At 43.9% G+C, this 25,998-nt stretch overlaps 1 protein-coding gene across 1 annotated transcript in view; it reads right to left on the bottom strand.

Annotated features, from left to right (window-relative positions):
• Eif2ak4 (eukaryotic translation initiation factor 2 alpha kinase 4) overlaps window positions 1–25,998 on the bottom strand; it is an 86,535-nt gene that overhangs the window by 49,038 nt on the left and 11,499 nt on the right. Inside the window, exons 2-9 of the mRNA XM_034494236.2 lie at window positions 25,729–25,841; window positions 21,184–21,286; window positions 17,660–17,812; window positions 15,365–15,445; window positions 13,276–13,424; window positions 8,410–8,525; window positions 4,456–4,613; window positions 2,619–3,154 (exon numbers count right to left, since the gene is read on the bottom strand). Of these exons, the coding sequence (XP_034350127.1) occupies window positions 2,619–3,154; window positions 4,456–4,613; window positions 8,410–8,525; window positions 13,276–13,424; window positions 15,365–15,445; window positions 17,660–17,812; window positions 21,184–21,286; window positions 25,729–25,841 (1,409 nt within the window). The remainder of the gene's footprint in view (window positions 1–2,618; window positions 3,155–4,455; window positions 4,614–8,409; window positions 8,526–13,275; window positions 13,425–15,364; window positions 15,446–17,659; window positions 17,813–21,183; window positions 21,287–25,728; window positions 25,842–25,998) is intronic.

The raw sequence follows: 25,998 nt of genomic DNA, 5'->3' as shown, positions 1-25,998 counted from the left end.
TGACAGACCTGGAACTTTCCACAGCTCTTACTGCTGAGGACACTGACAGCTGCAGTCTGGGTGCAACAGGGGTCAAAGGGCAGTCAGCACCAGAGAGGTGTTAACTCACTCAACCCTTGAAAGAACCAAAAAACTACCAGAATTTATTTACGATGCATTCTCATACTGTTGGGATTATTCCTCAGTTACATACACACACACACACACACACACACACACACACACACACCCCATTACACATGCGGTGCTAGATTCTGAAGAGCACTATCAACTCTGGCTTGGCTCTGGCTCAACTGTGACATTAATGTGACTGTCGTGACAATAGAGTGGGTCAGAGAATGCAACATCTACTGAGAATGACTTGTATTTTCAGATATTTATAGCTACCAGGACCTTGTTAGTCCAGGATCTGCCACCTGAACTCTTACCCAACTATAGATAACTTCCCAAAGGTGTTAACTAAGTATGGTGGGGATCACAGATGGAATCCACGCTGCTTTTGTGGATTATTTGCTTCTTTTGCTAACTGGGGTGGATGGACAGCAAGGCTAACAACCCAACACCCCAAATGTTATCCACCCCAACTAAGCAGTCCAGAGGTCCCCACCCCAGAAGGGAGGCACACACATAGTATCTCAGATGAAAGCTATGTTAACTGAGTCAGAACAAACCTCAGATCTCACCTTCAGAAGGGACAGAGGGGAGCTGCTCCTGTAAGGGGACATCCAAGAAAGTCTCAGCCCTCTGACCCACTGCCCGACTGCTGAGGTGAGTAGAGGGGTAGAGTTCAAGGGGACATGGAAGGATGGAAGTAAGACTTTCACTAGGAATTCATCATCCCATCTGTCACTTCAGCCGCTCTCATTGTAGGGTGCATTTAAATCCATTTGTTTAGGGTTGGTGAGATGGCTCAGCAGTTAAGAGCACTGATTGCTTTTCTAGAGGACTTGAGTTCAATTCCCAGCAGCCACATGGTGGCTCACAACCATCTGTAATGGGATCTGATGCCCTCTTCTGGTGTGTCTGAAGAGAGCAATGGTGTACTCGTATACATATAATAAATAAATAAATCTTTTAAAAAGTTCTATTTCATTTAAAAGAAACCATAGTGATTTAAAAAAAATCTTGAAAGTTTATATACTTTAAGGAGAGAATGTTGCACACAGACTCAAAGTTGGCCCTCTTTCTCCAATGAATAATTTATCATGGCTACCTTTTGCAACACAGCAACAGCCTCATTTAAATGCTATATGTCACTCACAGACAGGGACACAGCCTGAGAACACGTCATCATTACAGTGAAATGCTATATGTCACTCACAGACAGGGACACAGCCTGAGAACACATCATCATTACAGTGAAATGCTATATGTCACTCACAGACAGGGACACAGCCTGAGAACATGTCGTCATTACAGTGAGTGTTGCATAAATTAACCCAGCTCCAATGTCACAGCCAGTCTCACGTGGCTGCCAACACCTGTGCATCACCAATGAAGCTCTGGTGTGTGCCAGAGGGACTGCTCGAATTCAGAGGCTGGCATATGAGTGACCAGAGAAGTACTGGGTGACAGGGATCGCTATGGTCAGGTCACAGGTAAAGAGAAATGAGAAGGCAAGAGAGAAGATGAAGAGACTGAGTGAGTGACTAGGGAAATGAAGGTGAGGAGAGCAGATAGGGTGTGAGGAAGAAGCAGCAGCACAGGCCAGGTCTGCAAGAGGCTGCTCCAGAGGATGCTGGAAACAACTGAATGCTCTTATCTTCTCTTATTAGATATTGAGGGATAGTACTGGCTTAGACTGAGAACATTCAGGGTTAAGGTAGAAAATACTGAGGGGAAAGACCTGGACAAACAGTTTAGGTCCAAGGAATATCTCTGTTAAGGACTCCCTCAGCTGGACATAGCCTGGCTGTGGGACAGAGAGATGCAGTGAGAGAAGGTGGCTGCCCCATAAGCCTGAGACCTGACAACCTGAGTGGGGATCCCTACAGCCCACTGTGGAAGGAAAGAAGACTCTAGAAAGCTGTTCCCTCACCTCCACAGACATGTCAATGGGTTCTTTCTCTCACAGACATGGACAAACACATACATACACACACTTTTAAAAAAGCTGGCTTTGTAATAATTTTGTACTTGTGATTCACAAATGTGGAAAATTCTCTGTCCCCAGGTGGTAGTTTGGTCCTCTGACCTGGCTGAGGGAGACAGTCACTGGAGGGGCAGTCAGAGGGCAGAACCACACTTCTCAACTGGCTTCCTGAGGCCTTCTCTTTGGTCTCCTAGGACTCAGCAGCAAAGTAATGGAGAAAGTCTACCACACCCAGGGAACTTCTTATCAATGCCAACCCTTCTGGGATAGACAGGAATGGGGGAAAAAATTCTAGAGTATTCCAGACAGCTTCACAAAAGTAGTCTGAGAATCAATTAAACTCAAGTGGATTCAGGAGAAGGTGGAAGGCTGTGATGAGGAGAGAACACATGAGCCTGGGCAGGGACTCGCCCTGCCCCTTCCTCACGGCTCAGCCTTCCTGTTCCACCCCCTTCCTCACGGCTCAGCCTCCCCATTCCTTAGCCACACAGGATGAAAGCAGGATGGAACAATTCATGATACTCACTTCTTCAGGAAGTCTTGGAAGTCAGCTGGCAGGTCACTGGGGATGGTCACTGGGTACTCCCCACACTCCTGTCCTTGGCTAAGAGACAACAGCAGAAGGCCAAGGCGCCACACATCCCCTTTCTTTCCAGTTTTATAAGGCAAGGCATTGTCACTAAAACGAACTCGAGTTTGCTCAAATACATCCTCCTTGCAAATGTCTGCCAGGCGCTTAGAGATGCTGTAGTCTGTTATCTTTACAGTGCCCTCGGCATCTACCCAGATACTGGACGCGCTCAGCACCTTGTGCACCACAGAGTTGCTGTGCAGGTAATCCAGGCCTGCCAGGAGCTGGGCTGTGTACTTGCGCAGCTGGTGTACGGGGACTGGGCCAGAGTGGCTCAGGTGTGCAGCGAGAGATATCCCACTGATGTGCTCTGCCAAAATGTCGATCACAATGGAGTCCTCCTCCTCTCTGGAGTTCATCGCAAAGTATCGGACAATATTTGGATGGCTCAGTTTCACTAGGGAGCTGAATTCTGTTTCTGCTCCTTGAATCTGAGAAGGGTATTAGGCAAATGACATTAACTGGTGTTTCACTCCAAAAGTAAGGTGTGAGATGGAAAATATACTTTCAAAGATGGGAAAATAAGATGCTGTGACCTGAATCTTCCCCTAAACTGATAAATCAACCTGACAATACAAAAAAATGCAAGACATTTTGGCTAATTATCAACTTCAATGTCAAAACGGGGTATCCAAATACCATAAAATTGCGGAGTGGCATTTAAAAATCAAATTTTGGGGGTATGTGTGTGATATGGTTAGCAGAAAAAAAAGAAACATTTAAAATAGAATTTTCTACTAAGGATTATTGTAAAAAAAAATGTAAAATCTGGGGGATGGATGTGTAGTTCAATGGTAGAGCATCTATCCAGTAGGCAAGAGACCTTAGGTTTAATTCCCAGCACGAAAAAATGTAAATTTAAATAAAATACAAAGGAAAAAATCCTCAAACTTATTTATATGATCATCATCCAAAAATAACTATTGATTATGGTGTGCTTTAAAGTTCTCCTGCTTTGATTGTTTTCTAACCTCTTTACTAAGCAAAGATTAAATACAATGTTAAGTGCTCCCCTGAGCTCAGCATTATTAATTTATATAAAATTCTTTTCTCATTAACAGCACTGCACAAAAACAAAAGAGAAAAAAATCTCTCTGATCCCTTAAAAGTCAGTTTTAGGCCGGGCGGTGGTGGCGCACGCCTTTAATCCCAGCACTTGGGAGGCAGAGGCAGGCGGATTTCTGAGTTAGACGCCAAGCCTGGTCTACAGAGTGAGTTCCAGGACAGCCAGGGCTACACAGAGAAACCCTGTCTCGAAAAACCAAAAAAAAAAAAAAAAAAAAAAGTCAGTTTTAAAGCAACATTTTAAAAGAGTAGAAGAAACATAAACAATTGCAAAGAACACAGCTCTGACATGGTAACTAATCTCAGGAAGGCAGAAGTCACAGGAGATAGGAGGGTGAGAGTCGAGGGCGGGTTACGCGGGTTACAGAAGTGGGAGCAGAGCTGAGGCCTGGTAAAGGTAGTGTCCCATGGACCCCACACTCTGTGGACCATCTGTGGGAGCCAACGGGTGCAGGCTTTTTGCTTCATCATCTACAGCTTGAGGCTGGGCCTTTGGCTAGCCATGGCGAACACTTACTGACATTTTTCTTTCATGTTTGAATCTAAGACAAGGGCTTATGTAGCACAGGCTGGCCTCACACTTGGCTGTGCAGCTTAGGAGGACCTTGATCTGGTCTTCCTGCTCTAGTTCCTCAGTACTGTGCACCATCATGCCTGCTTTACCTACCTGCTTTTTACACTTGTCGACCTTCTCTTTCTCTTGACTGGTAAGGCAAGGGCCCATCTTCTTCTGCCACTGAAGGACCCACTCATACAACAAGACAAAGCTGCCCGTGGCTGCTTCCAAAGCATTGTATACCACCTTCCCCAGTTGCTCATCACTGCCTGCAGAGAGACAAAAGGTCCTCACATCTTGTAAACTCTGTATGTGTGTGTGTACTACATGCTAACTATGAAAAGACTCATTTACTGCAGTACCTGTCCATTTGTAAGCAATTTTTAATAATTACCAATATAATCCAAGCCTTCAGATCTTAACTGTAGAAAGTTCAGAACCAATGAGATTTAGCACTGGATGAGATAAAGAGAACAGCATCTTCCTGGACCTACAGTGCGCTTTCCTCAGCAGCCCACCTTTGGGGACCACACCTGCCCTCTCATTCCACTAAAATAGATTAGTGTGCACAGTGCAACAGCTTTTATCTAATTTGAAAAGTGGCTTCATCAGAGGTGCAAACTCTGTATGTGCTCAGCAAAGCCAAACTGCACAATGTTTTAGAGGGAAAGAACCAGAATGGGTTAAGGCTACCAAGCAGTGTAGTTAGCTAACAGTCACATTTTTTCCTTGGGGACCAGAACTGCTCTAACATCAAACCCTGTTGTACAAAAAATCTCCTTTGCCATTAAAGATTATAATAGAAAAAGAAGAAAATTTCATTTTCATTTTACTTTTGTTTTCCTTTCTTCTATGCTTTTTTTTTCTTTTTCTTTTTCTTTCTTTTCTTTTTTTTTTTTTGTTTTTTTTTTGTTTTTTTTTTTGTTTTTTTTTTTTTTTGTTTTTTTTTTTTTTTTGTTTTTCGAGACAGGGTTTCTCTGTGTAGTCCTGGCTGTCCTGGAACTCACTCTGTAGACCAGGCTGGCTTCGAACTCAGAAATCCGCCTGCCTCTGCCTCCCAAGTGCTGGGATTAAAGGCATGCGCCACCACCGTCCTGCTGCTTTTTTCTTTTTAATTCACCTCATTGTACATTGTAGCGCCCAGGCCACATAGGCCTTGATGGTAGGGGATACTTTGTGTCCAGCTGTCAACAAGTTAGGTATCAGTAGCACCCCTACCACAGCATCAACTGTCAAACATGCCTGTAGACTGGGTTAGCTCAGTAGTAGAGTGCTGGTGAAGTATGTGTGGGGTTCAGTCCCCAGCATGGAAAACAAGTAGTCTTTGGGTATCACCAAATGACGACAGCTACCAACTCATCTCCAGTTTGGAATGGCTAATAATACAGTAATCCAGCCCTGTGTGTGTGTGTGTGTGTGTGGGTGTGTGTGTGTGTGTGTGCGTGCACGCACACAGGATGGCTTGGGTGCTGGTTCTCAGGTGCTGTTCATCTTTCTGCTTTTGACAGGGTCTCTCACTGTCTCACAGCTAGTGGCTGGCTGACTAGCCAGTACCTCCCCAGAACTTATATTATGAGTGTATGCCACCACGCCGTCATGCTTAGCTTTCTGTTATTTTAGATGTGGCTCCGGGGCGGGAGCCATGTCTTCTTACGAGCACTTTACTAGCTGAGCCAGCTCAGCAGACTTACCCTTTCCTTTTAGTACAAAAAGTCTAGTTTTTCATGATACTACTTCACTTTCCTAATGAGAAAAATAATTTAAGAGCTGTTGATAATTACATTTTCCATTTGAAAAATCAGAAGCAAAAATAACCTGCATATTATTATATGCAATGTAACAGTTTTAGCAAAAGTACTTTGGAGAATTATGGCTGAATTTGCTCACCTAGAATTTGCATTTGTCAGGCAGTTTTTACTTCAGGGAAATGCTGGCAACTTAGAGATTTTAATGAAAATAACCTATTTTATTTGCTAGCCATAATGACTTGTAAAAGTCTTAGCTTAAGAGAGAAAGACTCTATGTTCTAAGGAAAGCAACTTTAGGGTCCTGTGTTGAACAGCTCATTGCAGACAGTGACACAGAGTTTATGGGATGGATGGAAGATGGCACGGCTCATGTGGAGTCACACTGCAATATGTGTGATCCCAGTGCACTGGCATTCATTCATGTATGTATAACATTTATACATACACATAATATATGTAAAACATTCGTGTACTATGTGTATGCACATACATGTGTATACCACAGCATCTGTGTGTGGACCACAAGACACTTTTGGGAGTCAATCCTTTCCTTCTACCATGTGGCTTCTGAGTACCACTCACGTTGCTAAGTAAGTGTCCCTATCCACTGAGCCACCTCATTGGTACTGTGTGCAAATAGCTAGACATTTTATAGTTGCTGGGGCTTTTAAATTATAAATTCAATTTGCTGCCCTCATATCACCCCTTTCCTGTTGATGCAACGCAGAGAGCAAGTGTGCTGAGGCTGAAGGAGAAGTGTTAGCAGGACACTGACTGAAGCTGCCCCACGCCAGCATCCGTCACTTAGCCAGACAGCTGTTAGCACCTCACCCACAGCAGAAACATTTTCTAGTCTCTCTAACTCCAACAACTTTAAACTGAAAAACAAACATTATCTGTTACTTCTCAAAATGACAATGTTTTATTGAACTTTAAAAAATTAATTAGTTGCTGGGTAGTGGTGGTGCATGCCTTTAATCCCAGCATTTGGGAGGCAGAGGCAGGCGGATTTCTGAGTTTGAGGCCAGCCTGGTCTACAGAGCGAGTTCCAGGACAGCCAAGGCTATACAGAGAAACCCTGTCTCGAAAAACCAAAAACCAAAACCAAAACCAACAACAACAACAAAAATTACTTGATTTTTTTTTTTTTTAAAAAAGCAAAACAAAACCGCAAATACTTCATAGAAATTAAGGTCTATTTACAATCCAGACCCACTGTGAGAAAATAATTTACTCTTGGTAGTTAAAAAGGTGAATCTAACTGATAAGCACACAATGAGACTAAGCCTGAGATACTCTGCCTTCTTGATTTCCCAGGTTCTTGAAGCAGAGAGTTTCATGTTGCTAGCTGACGAATTTGGAATGTCTGAGTCAAGGACAATCTCAAATCCAAGGCCAACCACCTCTGCTGTGGCCTCAACCCTGCCTATAGGCTGTTTGCATATGTCAGCCCTGTGTCTGTGAATTCTAGTCTGTCTAGGCTGCTATCACAGTCCAGACCAAAGACTCTTCAGAAGTTTGGCTTCTGCCCCTTCCATCCTCTGCCCACTCCTTAGCTGCTCTCTCGCTTATTAGGACCACCTTAAAATGCGGAGGAAAGATGCTGAAAGCAAGTGAACTTGACTTCTGATATACTATCCATTAATTCTGGCAATTACAGGATTGAAAGCAAAAGTTAACTGTTGAGTTCACTACATAAAAGCAAGCCCTAGCAGCTTATCTATATGGCTAAGAAGTCAATATAGAAAACTAGATTTTTAAATGAATAATTAAAATCCCAAATTGCAGAGAAAGGCTCATTCCAAAGTAGCCACCAGAGACAACTGCTAAATCAAATGCAAAGAAAAGAAGGTGGTTTTCCCAGCCAAGCACAGTGTGCCACGTAGGATAATGCTAAGCAGATGGACAGCAACTTAAGGAGACTTGGGGACCAAGGGTATGACTCAGCGGTCCAGTACTTGCTTGGCATGCACAAAGATTTTGGTTCAATCCCTAGTACCATGAAGGAAAGAGATTTAGTTTTCAAAGATCACAAGTATCAGGGCTTATGTTGTTTATTCCAGATGCACATGATGCAATTCTGAGAACGATCTGCTCACTAATATAATTTCTAAGAGCATGGCTGTATTTCCACATTACATTAGAGGAGCTTCTCATCCCAGGCATGGAAAACGGGGGCCAGAATTGCAGCTTCCTGCTATGATAAGGGTCTTCTTCAGACTATGCTGGTTGAGATGTCACCCTCTAGTCCATTCTGGTACATCAGGATTATCATTTATCACGAAACCAACTCAATGGACGTGGCTACTCTACTCACCAACACATTTCCCTTTGTGCACCATGAGCTGATCAGGGCTCCCCACAGAGAAATAGAGGATGTCACACGAGCCAGGAGAGGCTTCACCACTACAGACAGAATACTGACGTTCTCGCCTTAAAAATAAATTTAGACAATGTTTTTCCTTTAACTTACAGTTCGGCACAGGAAATTCTCGCCCCTCCCCCCCCCCAATTATTAGCCCACTGAGTCCAGTCTCTGTGTCTATGGGTGATGGAGTTGAAGGTGCAAATGGGAAAACTATTCACTGTCCACTCCCTTTCACATATGAATGCCATAAACTCCATTCAAAGTGGTATGCACCAGCCACCTGTTTACACTGAAATTAAAATTCAGATCTTGACCAGGCAAGATGGCTCAGCAGGTAAAAATACTGTCTTAAAAGCATGATGACCTGAGTTTGATCCCTGGAACATGGAAGGAAAAAACTGATTTTACAGAGCTGACCTCCACACAAGCACATGGAGCACACGCCCATATCCGCCATCACACACACACTACACACACAAATAATAAGTTCTTGCATCCTTAATCACCACCCAGGGCTGGTGGCTACTGCCCTGACAGCAGAGACACACAACATTTATCTGTAGAGGAAGCACGACTGGCCGTCCATCACAGCAGGAAGCTTGACTGGCTGTAGCAGATTACATTCATCTTTTACCGATCCCGTATCTTTCCACTTCCCAGGCACAGATGCATTTGCAGAACACTCAGAGTTTTCACTGTTCCAGTATGGGTCTCAGCCAGGGAATGGTCACTCATTCTCTTACCATCTTTGATAGACAATGTTTTTTCCTTTAACCTACAGTTCAACACAGGAAATTCCCTCCTCTCCCCCTCTCCTAATTATTAACTCTGTCATCCCCCCATGATTGTTCCTATAAACTTAACCTCTCTATTTTTTTTTTCTTTTTTCTGCTATCCCTCCCCTGCTTTCCTCTCTCTTCTCTTTCCTCTGCCATGGATGGGGAGCACAAGCTGGGAAACTAGAATGCAAAGTAATTAACAAGCTGGGGACAGGGTACAGTGAGCAGTGAAGGGAAGGCTTATTAGTGTTTGAACGCTCATTGGAAACGCTCTGATGAAGCCTGCAGCAGATCTTTAAAGGTCTCTAGGCTAAGAGACCTGTTTTGCTCAAAATAAGGAGCACAGAGGGAAGGAATTTCACATCCCTATGGTCTTACTGGCAGCAGTCTTTAAGTCAACACTGAGGACAGACTATAGGCAATGCCTTAGTTCCATTCCCTACAGACCTGCTGGCTGAGATCCTGGCCCATCCGCTAGGCTTCCATCCTTAATGTTCAGTCTGTTCCTCTCGTCCCACACTGTCCTCACAGGCTGCACTCTCCACACCCTTCTCTGGCTCTTCATATTCAAACTACTGCCCAGTATCTTCACGCCAGCCTCCATACCATTCACTCCTATACCACGGCAGCCAAACAAACCACCATCTTCCACCTCCGCTGTCAATTCAGTTTTATTTTCCTGTGGTTCTTTGACTTTGGTTGGTGGCATGATCACCTACTGGGTTTTACTAGCCCTACATACCCAACATCATCCCACATCTCCTCACTAGCTCCCCATCCTGTTTGGACATCTCCAACTTTCTCCTACATATAAACATTTCTCAGTCATAACCCAGTGTCTCTGCTTCCAATTCTGTGACTTGTGGCCTTCCCCAACCTTTTCCACATGGGGTCTCTTATGCCACCCACATGTCCCACATATTCTAAATACTGGGGCATAATCCGTACATTGTAGTTTTGTTTAAGCTTCTTCTTGTATAGTCAGGAGCCCAATGAGATTTGTGGAGAAAAGGACACAAGCAAAGGTTCAAAGCCATGTGCTAGGTTCACATGAAAAATCTCGCAGCTCTTGGTATGAGCTCTGCCACAGCCAGCAAATGGTACTACACAGTCCTCTTAGTCCAACCCATCCCAATGTCCTACAGTTGACAGGTTTGAAGGTATTTTAGAATATTCATTGCCACATACTTGAGTCACAGAACACAAAGATATTAAGTTGGCACTAACTTGGCTAGCTTTCAGAGTGCCAGAAGGAGCTGTGCATGCTACCAGAGGAGAAAGGTCATCACTGATCTTGCCCAGATGTGAACCCTATGAGCCACACTAAGGTCAGCCCTGGAAGACACACCTGTTGGTGTAATAGTGGCATGGACATCAGGGACTAACCAACTACTTTGACTATATTTAAGTCCCACTCCACAAGATGACACCATACCATTGTTGAGCCAAGACTTGGCTAAATGAATGTTGTAGTAACCAATTCCTGTCAACATGGCTATACCCAGATTAGTACAGCTCTCAACTCTCATCAGAGAAACTTCTCTTTGCAATAGATGGTGATTAACAGAGAGATCCACAACTGACCAAGGTGCAGGGCATCAGAGACCGGAATGCTCAGCCCTAAATGAACATCTATATCACATTCTTAAGAATCAGAGGTGGCAAATGAATACAAGGAAACAGTATTTTTTAGTATTGTCCAGATACAGCAGGACAGCTGCACAAATGAAGTCACATGACTGTGACAGCAACAGCATGCACAGACCCTATGCAACCTCAAGCCAGACCAAATACTAGTATGGAAAGGGGGTGTGACATCAAGTCCCACACTAGCTGAGAGGGAGGTTAGCTTTAAGAGGGCAAGGTTAGCTTGCCCTTGGTAAGCAGCCACGCTCCAGTGGAGTGCCACAAAGCTAAGGATACATACACAGCACAAACTGGACTTGATGGATTAAAAAAAAAAGAAGGACACAAAGGTGGGGGAGGAAATGGGGGTGAACTTAGGAGGGGGGCTGGTAAAACACACTGTGTGAAATTCTCAAGGAACTAAAAACCTGAGCACCTGATTACAAGTGTTAATAGTGTTGGAGCTGGGGACATCGCTAACGGCCGAGCACTCTCCTTGGGGGCAAGGCCCTGAGTCCATCCCTAGCACTGCAGCCAATAAACCAACACACGAATAAACAGAAAACACATACACACATAAACTGAAAGTGTTGTAAGAAGAAGGTAACTAGGACTAAAAAGTGGAGATGATTTTAAAAGTGAAAGGGTCTATAAAATGGTAAGTGTGGCACACGCCGGCCAGCACAGACTGGCATTGAGAACAATTATGGAAGCTCAACAGTACATCACCAATAAACAGGGGTTAAAAAAAAAGGAATAGGGAGGAAGAAGCCAGTCGGCAATGCCCATTGTTTACTTGAGATGCATCAAGAAGTGAGCTAAAACTACCTTTTAGGACCTGCTCTGCTCACAAGAGCAGCAGCTTCTGAACTCTTGAAGACACCATAAGGCCAGTGGCGGCAGTGTAGGGTCTATTCTGGTTATGGATGGCTCATGAGTTTGGGGAAACATCACTTTTGTTAGCAAGCTGGCAGCGTAGCTGAGGCAGTATTGAGCCTAATAAGATGAAGGTGATGACAAACAAAATAGCAAATGCTAACAATGAGGTCTCACAAAGACAGAGAACTTGATACAACTTGATTTTAGAGAGTAAATTAGGAATGTAAATTCTTAATAAATGGAAAGAAAAAAATAATATCCAGATCCACTAAGATGGCTCAGTGGATAAAGGCATTTGTTACCATGCCTCACAACTTCAATTCAATTTGCATATCTACATGGTGGAGAGAACTGACTGTTACAGGTTATTCTCTTAACTCTACATTTCTCTCTCTCTCTCTCTCTCTCTCTCTCTCTCTCTCTCTCTCTCTCTCTTTCTCACACACACACACACACACACACACACACTCACCTATACACATTCTCAATAACAATAAATAAAACTTTAATTAAAAATGAGCTGAAGAATCTATAATATTCAATAACCTCTAGATTCATAGCTTCTGCATTCAAATTCCTTTCTGGCTTGCAGGAAGCCAAAGCATATGAATAGAGAAGATCTCTAATTAGGAAGAGATATGGAGAAAGTAGTGTTCTTCCTGTGACCTCTGGTGACAGAGGACTTAAGAGCCTACCTCAGAGGATGTGGCTCTCTCCTTTTGGAGTGGGTATTTTATACTGTATCCTCTTTGGAAAATCCCACACCTTGGTCTATGTTTGTACCTAAGTATAGCAGGCTGTGCAGCTCATGTGATAGAGTGCTTGCCTAGAATACAAAAGCCCTGAATTCAACTCCCAGGACCCAATGAACCAGGCCACGTGTAATTCCACCACTTAGACGGTAGAGGTAGGAGCTTCAGAGCAAGCTTGGCTGCAAAGCAAGTTTGAGGTCAGTCTATATTATATGAAACCCTGTTTCTCCCACTCACCACCACCATAAAAAAAAATTACACAGTATGAAAAGTGAAATTTGAGTGGATGGTGATGATTCAGATGGATAAAAATTTAAATCACTGAATCAAATCAAATTGTACTGAAGGTGAGATTGTGCAGTGTTGTAGGCAGTTCTACAGGTTGTGACTGGCTTCATTAGGTACTTGGAGACAAGCGTGATGATGCATGCCTGTTAATCCATCCTGTGTGTGGGAGGCTGAAGCCAAGAGGATCACAAATTCAAGGTCAGTCTGGGCTGTAAGTAAGATTTTTGCCTCAAAATAGAATGAAACAGAGAGCCCTGGGATGTAGCTCTGAGGCAGAGCTTAGCCAGCATGTATGAGGCCTGGGGTTCAAACTCCAGCACCACAAAGCAAGTACCTGACGTTACTCAGAAAGTGTTAAATAAAAACTTGGGTTTCATATCTAGCTAGCTAACAGATCAAGCGGTTGGTTAAGATTCTATCTGACATCCCTGCTACTTATCTTTATCCTTCCCCATCTTCCACCCTGCACATGAGAGGGCTGAGGGACTCACCTGGACCTTCCTGAGGAGTGTGCCCGGGCTTTACCATTTCCTACAAAGTCGGGAGAACCTCCATGGAGAATGGCGGCTGCCCTGTGTCCTACTGGGTCTCTCTTAGAAGCATAGTCCTGGTTTGTCAAACTAGTAATTTCCAAACGCTCCTAGAAAAGGGAGAATAAAAGCCACATTAGCTGTTCATACAAGCAGATGACAAGCACTGTTGGAATCACCCACTCAGTACAGAATAAGCATTTTATTTGATCAGGATGTTTAGTATCATTTCTTCTGATGTGAAAAAAAATACTGGATCAAGAAGCAGCTTAGGGGAGAAGTTCACAGCCCACCACTGTGGGTAAACCACAGTGGAGGAGAGCATCCACCTACAGTCAGGAGCAGAGAAATGGATGTAAGCATGTCTGATACTCAGCTATGATTCCGATTCTTACACAGTCCAGGGTGCCAAACTAGGTAATGCTGGCACTCACAGTGGGCTGGACCTTGCCATGTCATCTGGCACTCAGGACAATAGATACACCACACACCAAACCTAATGTAAACAATCTCTCATAAGAGTTTTTCCCCAGTGATTCCAGGTTGTGTTGAGTTGACAATAACAGCTAACTATCACAGCTTACAGTGTAACAGTTAGACTCAACATAAAAGGTGTAATGTGCACCAGGGGGATGGCTGTATAAGCAAGCACAAGGAGATGAATTTTGATTTCCTACATTCAAAAACCAAAAGGATATGGTGGTGTGTGGTGTGTGTCACCAAGGAGGCAGAAACAGGATGATCCTGGAGGCTCATTGGTCAGCCAGTCTAGACCCTGCACAGTAAGAATCTCTCTCTCAAAAAATAAAGTGGAAGGGGCCAGAAAGATAGCTCAGGGGTTAAGAGCACTGGCTGCTCTTTCAGAGCACCTGGGCTAGATTCCCAGCACCCACATGGCAACTCACAACTAATCCCAGGGGATCTAATACCCTCTTCTGGCCTCCTCAGGCACTGCACAATTGTGGCACATGGACATGCAAGCATGAAAACCACACTACAAATTAAAAATAGAAGCGGTGGTAAACCATTGAGGCAGTCGACCTCAGCCTTCACATGCGCATACAAAAGCAGTGTATACATCCAACAGTGCCCAACCCAGGCCAACCACGGGTCAGCAAGTGCAGTCCACATCACAGCTCTAAGAGCATGAGACTTTTATACGTGAGAGCTTAGAATCTGCACGTAAAGTTAAAAAGACAGAGTTGGAGGAGCTTAGAGACTGGGTGGCTGAGAAGAAGAGCAGCTGACAGGAGGCAGTGCAGAGGTAAGATGGGAGGCTGGAGGCAGCAGAAATACCAGATTTGGATTCAGCTTTGTCCAGGGTGGACTAGCACTACAGTCCTTTTAAGATGAGGAAAGACAGCCACAGAAGAGTGTTATCTCTAAGGTTACAGCAGGACAGGAGAAAAATGAAAGCTTTGGCTGGGTATTGTCCCCTGCAGTAACACATGGGACCCTGACAGCAATGTCCGGAAAACAGTGAGGAATGTCCCATCACATCCAGTTGTTTGTTCTTCTTTAATTTGCTGGTGAATCATTCTTTCTATCACCAAATTGAGTTTCAGGAAAATATGTAAGGTTTCCACTTGCTTTTCAGTAAGAAAAAACTGTTTTGTTTGTTTGTTTAATAAAAGTTCTATTCTAGGCTAATTAAAAATTTAATCTCCCACCTTTGGACTCATTTGATAAATTACTATAATTATATAAACCCACATTATTTACAGACAATATACAATGCTGAATTTTGTCACTTGTTTTGGAAATCTAAAAATTCACAGTAAGTGGAGCACAGTGCTTGCGTTCATGCTCTCAGAGCTAGGGAGGCTAAGGCAGAGCTGCCAAGAGCAGACGGTTAGCCATCAGAGGATACATAGTAAGACCCTGTCTCAAGCACCACAAATGAGAAAACAAAACAAACAGACCCCCAAAACAAAATAAATGAAAGGTTAGTGCTTTTAGCTTTAGCACACGAGAGGGAAAAGTGTCTCCAGTGGAAATAAGGACTTTTACAAGAGGAAACGCAGATCCTTTGGTACAGAATGGACGGCACCTGCTTAGCCATTTCCTTCCTTTTCTTCTCTTCCTTGATCTCCTCTTTCCTTTTCTGAATCTCGTGGAGGATTTCACGTTGCTGAAAAAAAAATCAGACCAGGTCAGACATCAATCTCTGGAATGCACCCAGCAGGTCCATTATGGACTCACATAGCTTCCCTGAGATCTACACATGAAAGCTTGTAGGAGCCACACTCATCTGTCGCCAATGTCCCTGAGAAGCAGGCTTCCCTGTGCAGGTACTAGGTCTGTCTTCCTTGTCACTCCTCTAGCTTTGCCATCTGCCCGTGTGCAGGAACTGGGTGCAGGGGCTGTTCTCTGCCATGGACCTGGACAGGTGTGGTGGAAACTGGATGTTCTCAGAGCCTGGGCCTAGGGTGGCAAAGGCCCAGGTATCACATCAACCCACCATGACCTTAACCTGCCTTCTTCCATCACTCCTTTAAGTATTAAAACTTGTTTTTGATCTTCATCAATTGTTCTTAGTTCCCTATAATTCTAAATTATATCAACACCATTAAGTCGTCAGAAATGCAAATAGCAATAAAATGCAAAAACATAACCTACATTTACAGGTAGCTACAGAAGTGCACCAAAAAAGACTATTAGTTAAAGGCCCATTAGCTTCTGATAATAAGCAACTATGCACTCTAACTGGTGACTAGACAAAGTTTAATGGGAGCTAAGCAATATGGATAAGATCCATCTCAATGGACTATGAGGGATGGAGAATGTTTGCCCTGTTAAGCACGAGAACATTCTATAGAAAATAGAGATGTGTTAGTATAGCACAGGGTGGAGAAAATGAGGCAGAAACAAGAATCAGACATAAGCATCTAACAGCAGAAAGGGGCTATTTAGAAAGAGGAAAGGTGCCAGAAGATGGAGAAAGAGACAGATGAGGGAGGGTATCACGGTGGTAAATGTGATCAAAGTATGTCATGCACGCATAAAATGTCACAAGGAAACACAGGGGCAGTTAAAGAGGGAGAAAATCCAAGTCTTGAATTATGAGTAGTAATATCTATAGCAAGAAAGAAAACCAGACGTCCATACCAAGAGATAAACATAAGCCTAGTCCTAGATGGCAAGTCTAGTATGGATACCAATTCTTCCCAAAAGAATATGCAAATCTGCTCTAATCAGTCAAAATCTCAGGAGGCTCATCTATTTTGTTGAATCTGAAGGAACAACCCCATAGTTCACCTGTGACACTAGGTACGTGGCACATGTCTGTGACACCCATACTGGGATACACAGTAAGACCCTGCCTCGGGAAAAAGACAATAAATAAGAAAGGGAGAGGAGAGAAAGCTGGAGAAGAAAATGAAGGGCAACAGAATGGTTGAAAAAATAATGGAAGATGAAAGGGTGGGGAAGGGTAGGTTGGCCTGTGAAATATTAACATTCAAAGATAAAAAATTCAGAGTATGTGAATACTCAAGAAAATGAACTTAAATTTACTGATAGATTCTAGCATAGGTCAGCAATTAAGACACATTTCAAAACAGTGGTTCTTAACCTGTGGGTCGGGACTCCTTCGGGTGTTGCCTGTTATGACATCCACATTAAGGATTCATAACAGTTGCAAAATTCCAGTTATGCAGTAGCAACAAAATTCTATGATTGGGGGAGGTCACCGAAACATGAGGAACTGTATTAAAGGGTTGCAGCATTAGAAAATTTGAGAACTACTATTTTAAAGGAATCCTATAGATCACTGAATGATGAATGGCTTTTTAATGTGTTAGGGAAATACTTCTTTTTTTAATAATCTGTACCCACATAAGAGCTTACTAAGTTGATCAAGGGCCTAAAAAGAAAACAATTTAAATTAAAATCAAGAAGAAAACCCAGGGCATAAAACATCTTAAAGGACTGTTCGAGTCAGGCAGCAGCTCCTGCTCAGGATAAGTTAACAGAAGAATAGAGATATTTAGTTACCATGAAAGTAAGGTTAACCCCTGGCTCTTCTACTCACTGGGCATTAGCCACATCTTTCAGTCAAGAGGAAAACTGCCTCCAGATTCAGTAAACTCCTGCACAGGTTGACAGGCTTAGAGACACAGGAAGTCCAGTCATACGAGCCACTTGGAGAAGGGATCCAAGCCAGTGATGGCTGCAGGAGGGAGCTGGGTAGGGCTTCTCAGTGACCTATAGTGACCTCTCTCACATGGATGCACACTTCTTGAATCAAATGCTGAGCAAAACTCACAGACATATTCATAGTCAGAGATGGAATAGATACATAGAGGCCTCCAGGCATGGGCTAGCATCAACGGCTGGTTCTTACCTCCTGCTCCTCCTTCCGCTTGGCCTCCAGCAACCTCTGCTGCTTCTCCTGAGCCTGCCTCTCCAGCATTTCTTCATGGAAAGACTTTGGAGGGGGCTTGTTATGCTCGCTGAGAAACGACTGTACATGGTGTGCCAGTTCAAATATCATCACCTATACATGTAAACAAAACAACCACAAATGATCAGTTGATGGCAAGGGACGGGCCTGGAGAGGGGCTGCCACCTCGAAACACAATGAGCAGACAGCCAGACGAACCTGCCCTTTGCTCTGACATGTTTGGAATAAGGTATATGACACAGTCACAGCAGGGAAAGTTTTTAAAGGGCTCACTGTGTCTGTGATCAAGATGAACTGCTGCTGAGATAAGAAGCGTCTCTTCTTGTGTGTGTGTGTGTGGGGGGGGGTAAGACCTACTCAAATGTACTGTCATCTTCCTAACATATTAATCATCTGTATAAATAAAGCTGAAAACTAAGACTGCAGAAAGCGAACAGCTACCTTCACAAGTAGAGAGCCTGTTTACTTGACAGCTGGACAGAATGGTCCCATGAGCTTCAGCACTGCCACGTGTGCATGCAGCACACTGATCAGAGGCCCAGAAGCAAGTCTGTAGAGCTCTCCTTTCCTCCCCTCTGGCAATGAACAAGCAAGAGGCTGTTCAATACCTAAGGAATCAGCCAGACAGAGCCAGGAAAGAAAGGCCACCTCAAACATCCATAGGGGAACAGAGAAAGTCACCTTTCTGGCCTCTAGCCTAAGCCAGAAGCCACAGCTGGGCTGGAAATCAATAATTCAGGGGTTCTGAGATCACACTGACTGGCATCCAGCCCAGGGTACTGTGGCCAACCTGCTCCTGTCAGTGAATAATGTGGACCGAGGTTCCTTCCCCCCACAACTACCAGAGAGCATTTAAAACGTCTTACTTCTTCATGCTGCTTCTAAAGGGGGCTGAGTACCAATGGCACTTTCCTCGGGAAGCTGTGTGTCTGTTCACAGTCCACCTTTCTGGAGTGTGTGCTAAGAAAGCACAGTCGTCACTCGATAGAGGCGACACACATTATATTATAGCACAAGTGCTGATGTTTACCAAGTATATCTTGACCTAGAGTTGTGTGATGCCGGTCTAGAGTCTAAGCAAGGGCTAAGAAAAACACTAAGGAATGGTAGAAGAAGCAAAACATTTCCACCACCTCAAGAGACCATTTCTAAACCAGAAATGGGCAAGACCACAGCTGTCAAAAGTTTTATTCTCATTAGTTTAACTTACTAGCATTTTCTGAATGAGTGAAGTCTGATACAATTATGTAGGACTGGATGAAAGCAACCATATTTCAAAGTGGGTCTTACTGAATACCCCTCTCCTGCCCATTCAGGACTTGCTCCAGATACTGCTCAAAGGCTTCTCCTGCCCTCCTTTCAGTCTGGACCCCTCACCATAATTCTCCAGAGCATTAGTGTCTCCAGTTGGCCATGGTCTTAGACTGCTTTGTCTGTGCCCCTCACACTGAGGCCAAATAGTTTTAACACTGTAGTTTCCCCAGCATAAGATGTTCGGGTGGTAAATTCCCACTGACTGATGTAGGGAGGAATCCATGAGTTTGATTTTACTAATTAAAAAAAAAAAAGATAGAATCTTTGGTACATTTTAGATTACTTTCCACAACTAATAAAGATCTGCTAAGCCGGGCAGTGGTGGCGCGCCTTGGAGCACTTGGGAGGCAGAGGCAGAGCTTGAGGCCAGCCTGGTCTACAGAGTGAGTTCCAGAACAGCCAGGACTACACAGAGAAACCCTGTCTCAAAAAACCAAAAAAAAAAAAAAAAAAAAAAAAAAAAAAAAAATCTGCTAATACATAGCCAGGTATGGTAGTGCACGCCTTGACTAATCCCAGTACTTGGGAGGCGGTAGTGCACACCTTGATTTTTCCCAGTACTCAGGAGGCAGAGACAGGCAGATCTCTGTGAATTTGAGGCCAGCCTGGTCTCTATGTGAGCTCCAGGACAGTCAGGGCTACATAGTGAGACTGTGTCTCAAAACAAAACAAAACAAAACAACCCGACCAACCAACTAACCAAGATCTACAAATGCAGATCAAAAATCCTTCAGAGGAGTGTTGAGCACGTGGGCACATCCTTCTGACTAAGACCAACCAGAGACATATAGTGAGACTCTGTCCCCCAGCACCACTCCCAGAACATCACTCCAAGGCAAAAGTGAATGTTTCCATTGTTTTTGGTGCTGCCTCCTTGTAAAGAAAGAAGTTCATTACTTTAACAGGTGGCTGTCAGGGAAGACCCTACCACAGCGAGCCCCTCAGCCTGTGCTAACGTTTGATTACACTCCATTTTACTGGAAGACAAAAATGAATTCTTCAGAATTGTATTTTCAACTGCCAGGACTTGAGAGATGTGAAAGCAAACTTTTGACAAACAAGCTGCCCAGTACAGTCCCATACTTTATGCCCCTCAAATCTCATGCCATGAGGAGGGCTCAGGTAAGGATTTTGTGTTTTTAATTTGTGGGGAAGACTCCCATAGCACACTGTCCACTACTTACCCACGCAGTAATACTGCTGGGCAGCCATGGCTGTCATGCTCCACTGCCACCTGTTTCCAAGACTTTCCAATTTGAAACCTCTCCCACCAAATTTGCCAGTCCTTGCTCTCCTAGCCCTGGCAACCACAGTTCTCTCCTGTGAGTTTGACTTCAGAGTATCTGGAATAGTCATGGAGGACCTGTCTTACTAGAGCCAGCTCATTTACTTATTCCAACTTCTTTAAGGTTGCGCCATGTTGTGGTGAATGTCAGAATGTCCTTCCTATGTAAGGACGAACAACATTGCATTACACTTTGACCTCCTGGCCTAACTACCTGTGGATGACAGCTGAGATGCTGGGTGTAGCAGGCAGCTGTAGCTCCCTGGCTGGTGTGAGATCACAAAAGGAATCAGCTGTATGACTAGGCTGTGCTACTCTGTAGGGCGAGTATACCCCTTTTACTTACGACAGGTTTATCACTCTAGCTTGAAGAGCATGTGTGGGAGCATTTATAGCAACTTTATTTATAGTAACTAAAAACTGGAAAACTCAATGTATTTCATCTTCTAAATGGCTAAAGGAGCATTGAGGTGGAATATTACTCAGCAATAAAGTGGAACAATTATTGTTACATCTAACCACTTGAGAAACTCTTCAGAGAACAGTACACCTGAAAAAAAAAACCAATCTCAAAAAGTTGTATACTGTATGAAACATCTTCAAAATGAGATTATAGAAATGGAGGGTGGACTAGTGGTTGCCAGGCACGAAGGAGAGAGTGGGGGAAATGGAGAAGAGGCCAAGAAGGACATTGTACAGGATCTTTATGGGGATGGAATTAGCCTACACCTTCCCTGCATCACTGTCAGGACAGAGGCTGTAATCATGTACTCAGTGTTGTAAATGTTACTGCTGGGCAGGCTGGGTAGAGGGGGAGTAGGATCTTTCTGTATTGTTTCCAAAGCTCCAGCTTAGTAATCCTTACCTCTCCACACTGCTTTTTGGCCAGTTCTTCCAGGTGTGATTTTAACAAGTTAACAGTTTCATTTGACAGGCCTTTAGCATTTCTTAACTCTATTTCAGGAACTCTAAAAAACAAAACAAAACAAAACAAAACAAAAAACACAGACACAAACAGAAAGAAGTTACTTCCCAACAATTCCAGGCGATACAGTGCTGAGCATGGAGAAGTGGGCAGGCCCAAACAGACAAACCTCCAACCCCCTAACTAGGCTTGACTCCCAACTCATCTGCTCTGATATTCATTTAACTATGATCAAAATGTCCCAACACTATTCACTGCTGCTGATGCCTCTGATGTCCTCCACAGCAATCTTTCCTGCTCCTTCTGCTCCTTGTCTGACTGGTGACTTGACTGTGCTCCTCTGTATGGTAATTCTCTGCACATCCTTGGGCTCCAGCAGGAAGAAGCACAAGAATGTCAGATCAGTGCAGACATCATGATCCATCCGCGATTCTCACAATGGTCCACACCTGTCACTCATTCAGTTCATAAACAAGGAGGGCAGGTTGCTGTTGCTGCGTGCGTGCACGCGTGCACACACATGCACACGTGTCTCCTGAACACTAGTCAAGTGCATCATATAAACCTGCCTGTCCCATGTTTTGCATGCTGCTTCATCCCTCAGAGTTCATCTAAGAAAATACTTTAAACTCAAGGAAATTACACAGTCAGCCTCAGGGTTTCCTTTTTTTCCCTAACCAATAAACATTCATTAATAGCTCTCTGGAATTAAACAGAATTTATGTAATTTTCCTGATGGAGAAGGTGATTCATCACTTCCTGTTTAGCATTTTTAAGTGGTTCTTGGCATTTTACCTTGGTGAAGCCTTCCTGAGTATTCACCTACTGTGCACTCTCAAGGCTTCATTTCCACCCTACTGTAGAACAGGATGCTACAGTATCTTCCTAAACAGATGAAATCTGGGAGATATAATTTGTATTTTTTTTAAAAAAACTTAGTAATGCTAATATGTCTTGAGTCCACAGATGACCTACCATACCCCGGATTCTCTCATACAGAGGAATCAAGGACCATTGTGCATAAGTGTTCTCCTATATCACAGTATTTAAAATGACTGGAGCAGTCCCTAGATCAAGCCTTACACAATTGTTTCTTTGTGCATCTTTGTGCAGGTGTGCATGTGCAGGTGAATGTATGCATGTGTGCTGGTGCATGCAGTGCACATGTACAGGTGAATGTGTGCATGTGTGCTGGTGCATGCAGTGCGCATGTGCAGGTGAATGTATGCATGTGTGCTGGTGCATGCAGTGCACATGTGCAGGTGAATGTATGCATGTGTGCTGGTGCATGCAGTACACATGTGCAGGTGAATGTGTGCATGTGAGCTGGTGCATGCAGTGCACATGTGCAGGTGAATGTGTGCATGTGAGCTGGTGCATGCAGTGCGCATGTGCAGGTGAATGTGTGCATGTGTGCTGGTGCATGCAATGCGCATGTGCAGATGAATGTGTGCATGTGTGCTGGTGCATGCAGTGCACATGTACAGGTAAATGTGTGCATGTGAGCTGGTGCATGCAGTACACATGTGCAGGTGAATGTGTGCTGGTGCATGCAGAGGACAGAGGTCAGCATTAGGTATTGCTTCCTGGAAGCTGTCCATCTTGTTTTTCAGAGACAGTTGCTATCACTGGGACCTGGGACTCACTCATTAGGTGAGTCCCAGTGTGAGTCCCAGCATTGTCCAGCAAGCTCCAGGGATCACCAGCATTGGGAATACCATGCACACCAGCATGTTCAGCTTTTTATTTATGTACTGGAAACAAGCACTCAGGTTCTTGTGCTTATATGTCAAGCACTTTATTAACATACCCCTCTAGCACTTATATAATTAAAAAATATTATCTATTTTTATGCTATGTGTATGGATGGTTGTTTTGCTGACATTTATGTCTGTATACCACAGTATTCATGAAAGCCAGAAGAGGGTGTCAGATCTCTTAGGACTAGAGTTACTGATAGTTGTGAGCCACCATGTAGGTGCTGGGATTTGAACCTGGGTCCTCTGGAAGAACAGCCAGTGTGCTTAACTACTGAGACATTTCTCTAGCCTCTCCTTTTTGGCCAGGTGTGGTGATGTACACCTTTAGTTGCAGGCAGAGGTGAGTGGATCTCGATGAATTTGAGGCCAGTGTAGTCAACATATTGCATCCAGGCCAGCCAGGGCTACACAATGAGGCCCTGTCTCAAAAAAAAAAAAAAAATCTATATAGCAATATTAACAGAACAAAACTTGTCATGTATCATACTAATGTTTTATGTCCTTGACATGATAATTTTGTGTGGTTGATGAGATTACTTTTAAACTAAGTTTTAAGCATTTTTATGTTGTTTAAAACGTCATTCCATGTTTGTATCAAGTGGACATATAATCTATCCGACTAGTTCTTTAAAGTTGGTAGCTTTTCAACCAGGGGAGTTTTAGTTTCCCAGGCAACATTTATCACGATCTGGAGACTTTGGGTTATCACAACCCAGGAACGAGCTGTTTGGCAGGCAAGTCAGGATTGTGACTCAACTTTCCATTATGCACAGAACAGCTCAACTAACAAAGATCTCCTGTTAACCCATCAGGAGCTCTGAGGCAAGAAAGTCTGCTCCAGTGCTCTCTTTTGTGGTCTCAAATTCACAATCTTCCCGACTTCGCCTTTCAAATTCTGGGCTCATAGGCATGGGCCTGCTGCCTGCCTCTACTCTGTTTACATTCAGAAATTATGCTATGATTAGTATTTCAGTACTCACGTATCTGAGCTTTTCATGTTGACTTTTCAAGAACAAACATTTGAGTGTTTGAGTCCATGGTACAATAAAGAATATGTTACCTGTGATCTTTGGCCACAGTTTCTGGCTCAGAGGCCCCCTTGCCCTTGGAATTTCCTGAGTGACAGAGCTCAGGAGAGCATCTTATGTTCTTCATCGCAAACCCTTTCAACCAGACCAGAGTTTATGATAAAAGGTAACGCTTGCTTGGGCACCAGCACAGTGTGAGAATGAAGGTGAGAATGAAGCTCCAGCTTTGACTACGAGATGAGATGTTCCAACCATATGTCAGACCCCTAAGGAGGAGGTTGGTGCTGGAGACTTAGCTCAGTCACCAATGGCTTAATTACTGTTCAATCATGCCTAGAGAGCAAAACCTCCCCAAACCCCTGAACAGCGCAGGGTTCAAGGGTCCTGTGAGCTGCCGAACATGCGGAGGTGCTGAGGATAGTGGCCTGGAGAGGACATGCAGATCCATGCTCCTCCCTATGCTCTGGGCTATGTAGACTTCTTTGGCTATTTTAGATCAAATCCTTTACAACAAACCAGCAAATTACTTGTCCTGAGTTCTGTGAGTCATTCCAGCAAATTATCAAATCTAAGGAGGTTGTGGGAATGCCCAGGTTTACAACCACAACCTATAGGTCGAGAGCATGGGGGCTTGTCCCTGACAGTTAAGCAATAACATTGTTGAGAAAGTGAACCCTGACCTAGGCCATCTGCACTAACACAGTGTCAGCAAAGACACCATACATACCACACCACGAAGCACAAAACAAAGGCAGAGAACCACTGCCTTAATTTTATTTCATAAATTTAATTATGTTCCTCATGAGTAAACCTTCCACAAGCTACTATGCAGTTGAAAGCACGGGAGTTACTGACTTCAGGAAGCTCTGACTTAACCGATGAGACTCTTAGCCATTTCTTAAATTCACAGCCTCCATTCATGTCCCACCCACTGAGGAAAGCAGCACTTCCTTTTATTTGCCACTCTCCCCATGACCTGTCACCTGTTCCTGCACATTAAGTTAGAACTTCCTGACACCATCCCAGCCAATTGGAGGTCCTGGGATGCTTACAGAAGAGCCTGCTGAGTCCTGGTGGCTCATGCTTTTGTCCCAGTTTCATAACCAGTGGTGATGTCACCTTCTTGAGTACTTACAACTATGTGTAGTTTTGGTTGCGTCTCCCACTCCTGGCATTAGTGGGGAGCTCAGGTGTTCAAGGTCTGCAGTACTGGGGACAGCCCTGGAGCACAGGGGACAACCCTGGTCAGGATTATGCTGCTCCACTGAGAAAAACAGTGGCTCCATTCCTTTCTTTATTCCAGGCAGTAAAAGGCCTGGCAGGACAAAAGGTCATTTCATTTCCAATGGCTATAAGGGAAGCACTTGAAATGCTCGCCACATCTTTATCCTATACATACAGAGCTCCCTTCTCTCTAGATTACAAAGAATTACATAAGCATGAAAGTGGAAAAAGCAAAAAGGTGGTGAGTGAGTGAGTATTAGCATCGGTAGCGAGCACTCTACAACTATACACAGACTTAAAGGCAGCTTTATAAACAACCTAGGGCTGACGGAATGTTACTGAGATACAGGTGATGGAAAATGAAATCTTACATGGCAGAGGAAGGGAAGAGGAAATACTCCCAACTGTAATGTTTCTATGCTGTCAAAACAGAAGAGCAAAATGACACCGAAGCTTCTTAGGAAGGTACTCACACATCTGGGTATGTTGGTGGGCATTTAACCCTCAGCTCCACCTGCACGTACACTTCTTCACCAGCTAGGCCCTGGGGGTACAAAACTAAATTGATTTCAGGAGGCTCTCTCACCTAGAAGAGAAAAGAACAAGTCTCTATAGGGTTTTCCTCCCCACCTGTCCCTGCACACTAAATTGGAGCTGTTTGACACCATCCCAGCCAATTGAAGGATCAATTATTATGTTATGTGTATGGGTGCTCTGCCTGCATCTATCTGTGCACACCATGT

This window comes from Arvicanthis niloticus, chromosome 2 (genome assembly GCF_011762505.2).
Source record: "Arvicanthis niloticus isolate mArvNil1 chromosome 2, mArvNil1.pat.X, whole genome shotgun sequence".
In the NCBI taxonomy this organism is placed as follows: Eukaryota; Metazoa; Chordata; class Mammalia; order Rodentia; family Muridae; genus Arvicanthis; species Arvicanthis niloticus.
Note: the sequence above shows the minus strand (reverse complement) of the source record. Positions and strands in the feature narration are given on the sequence as shown.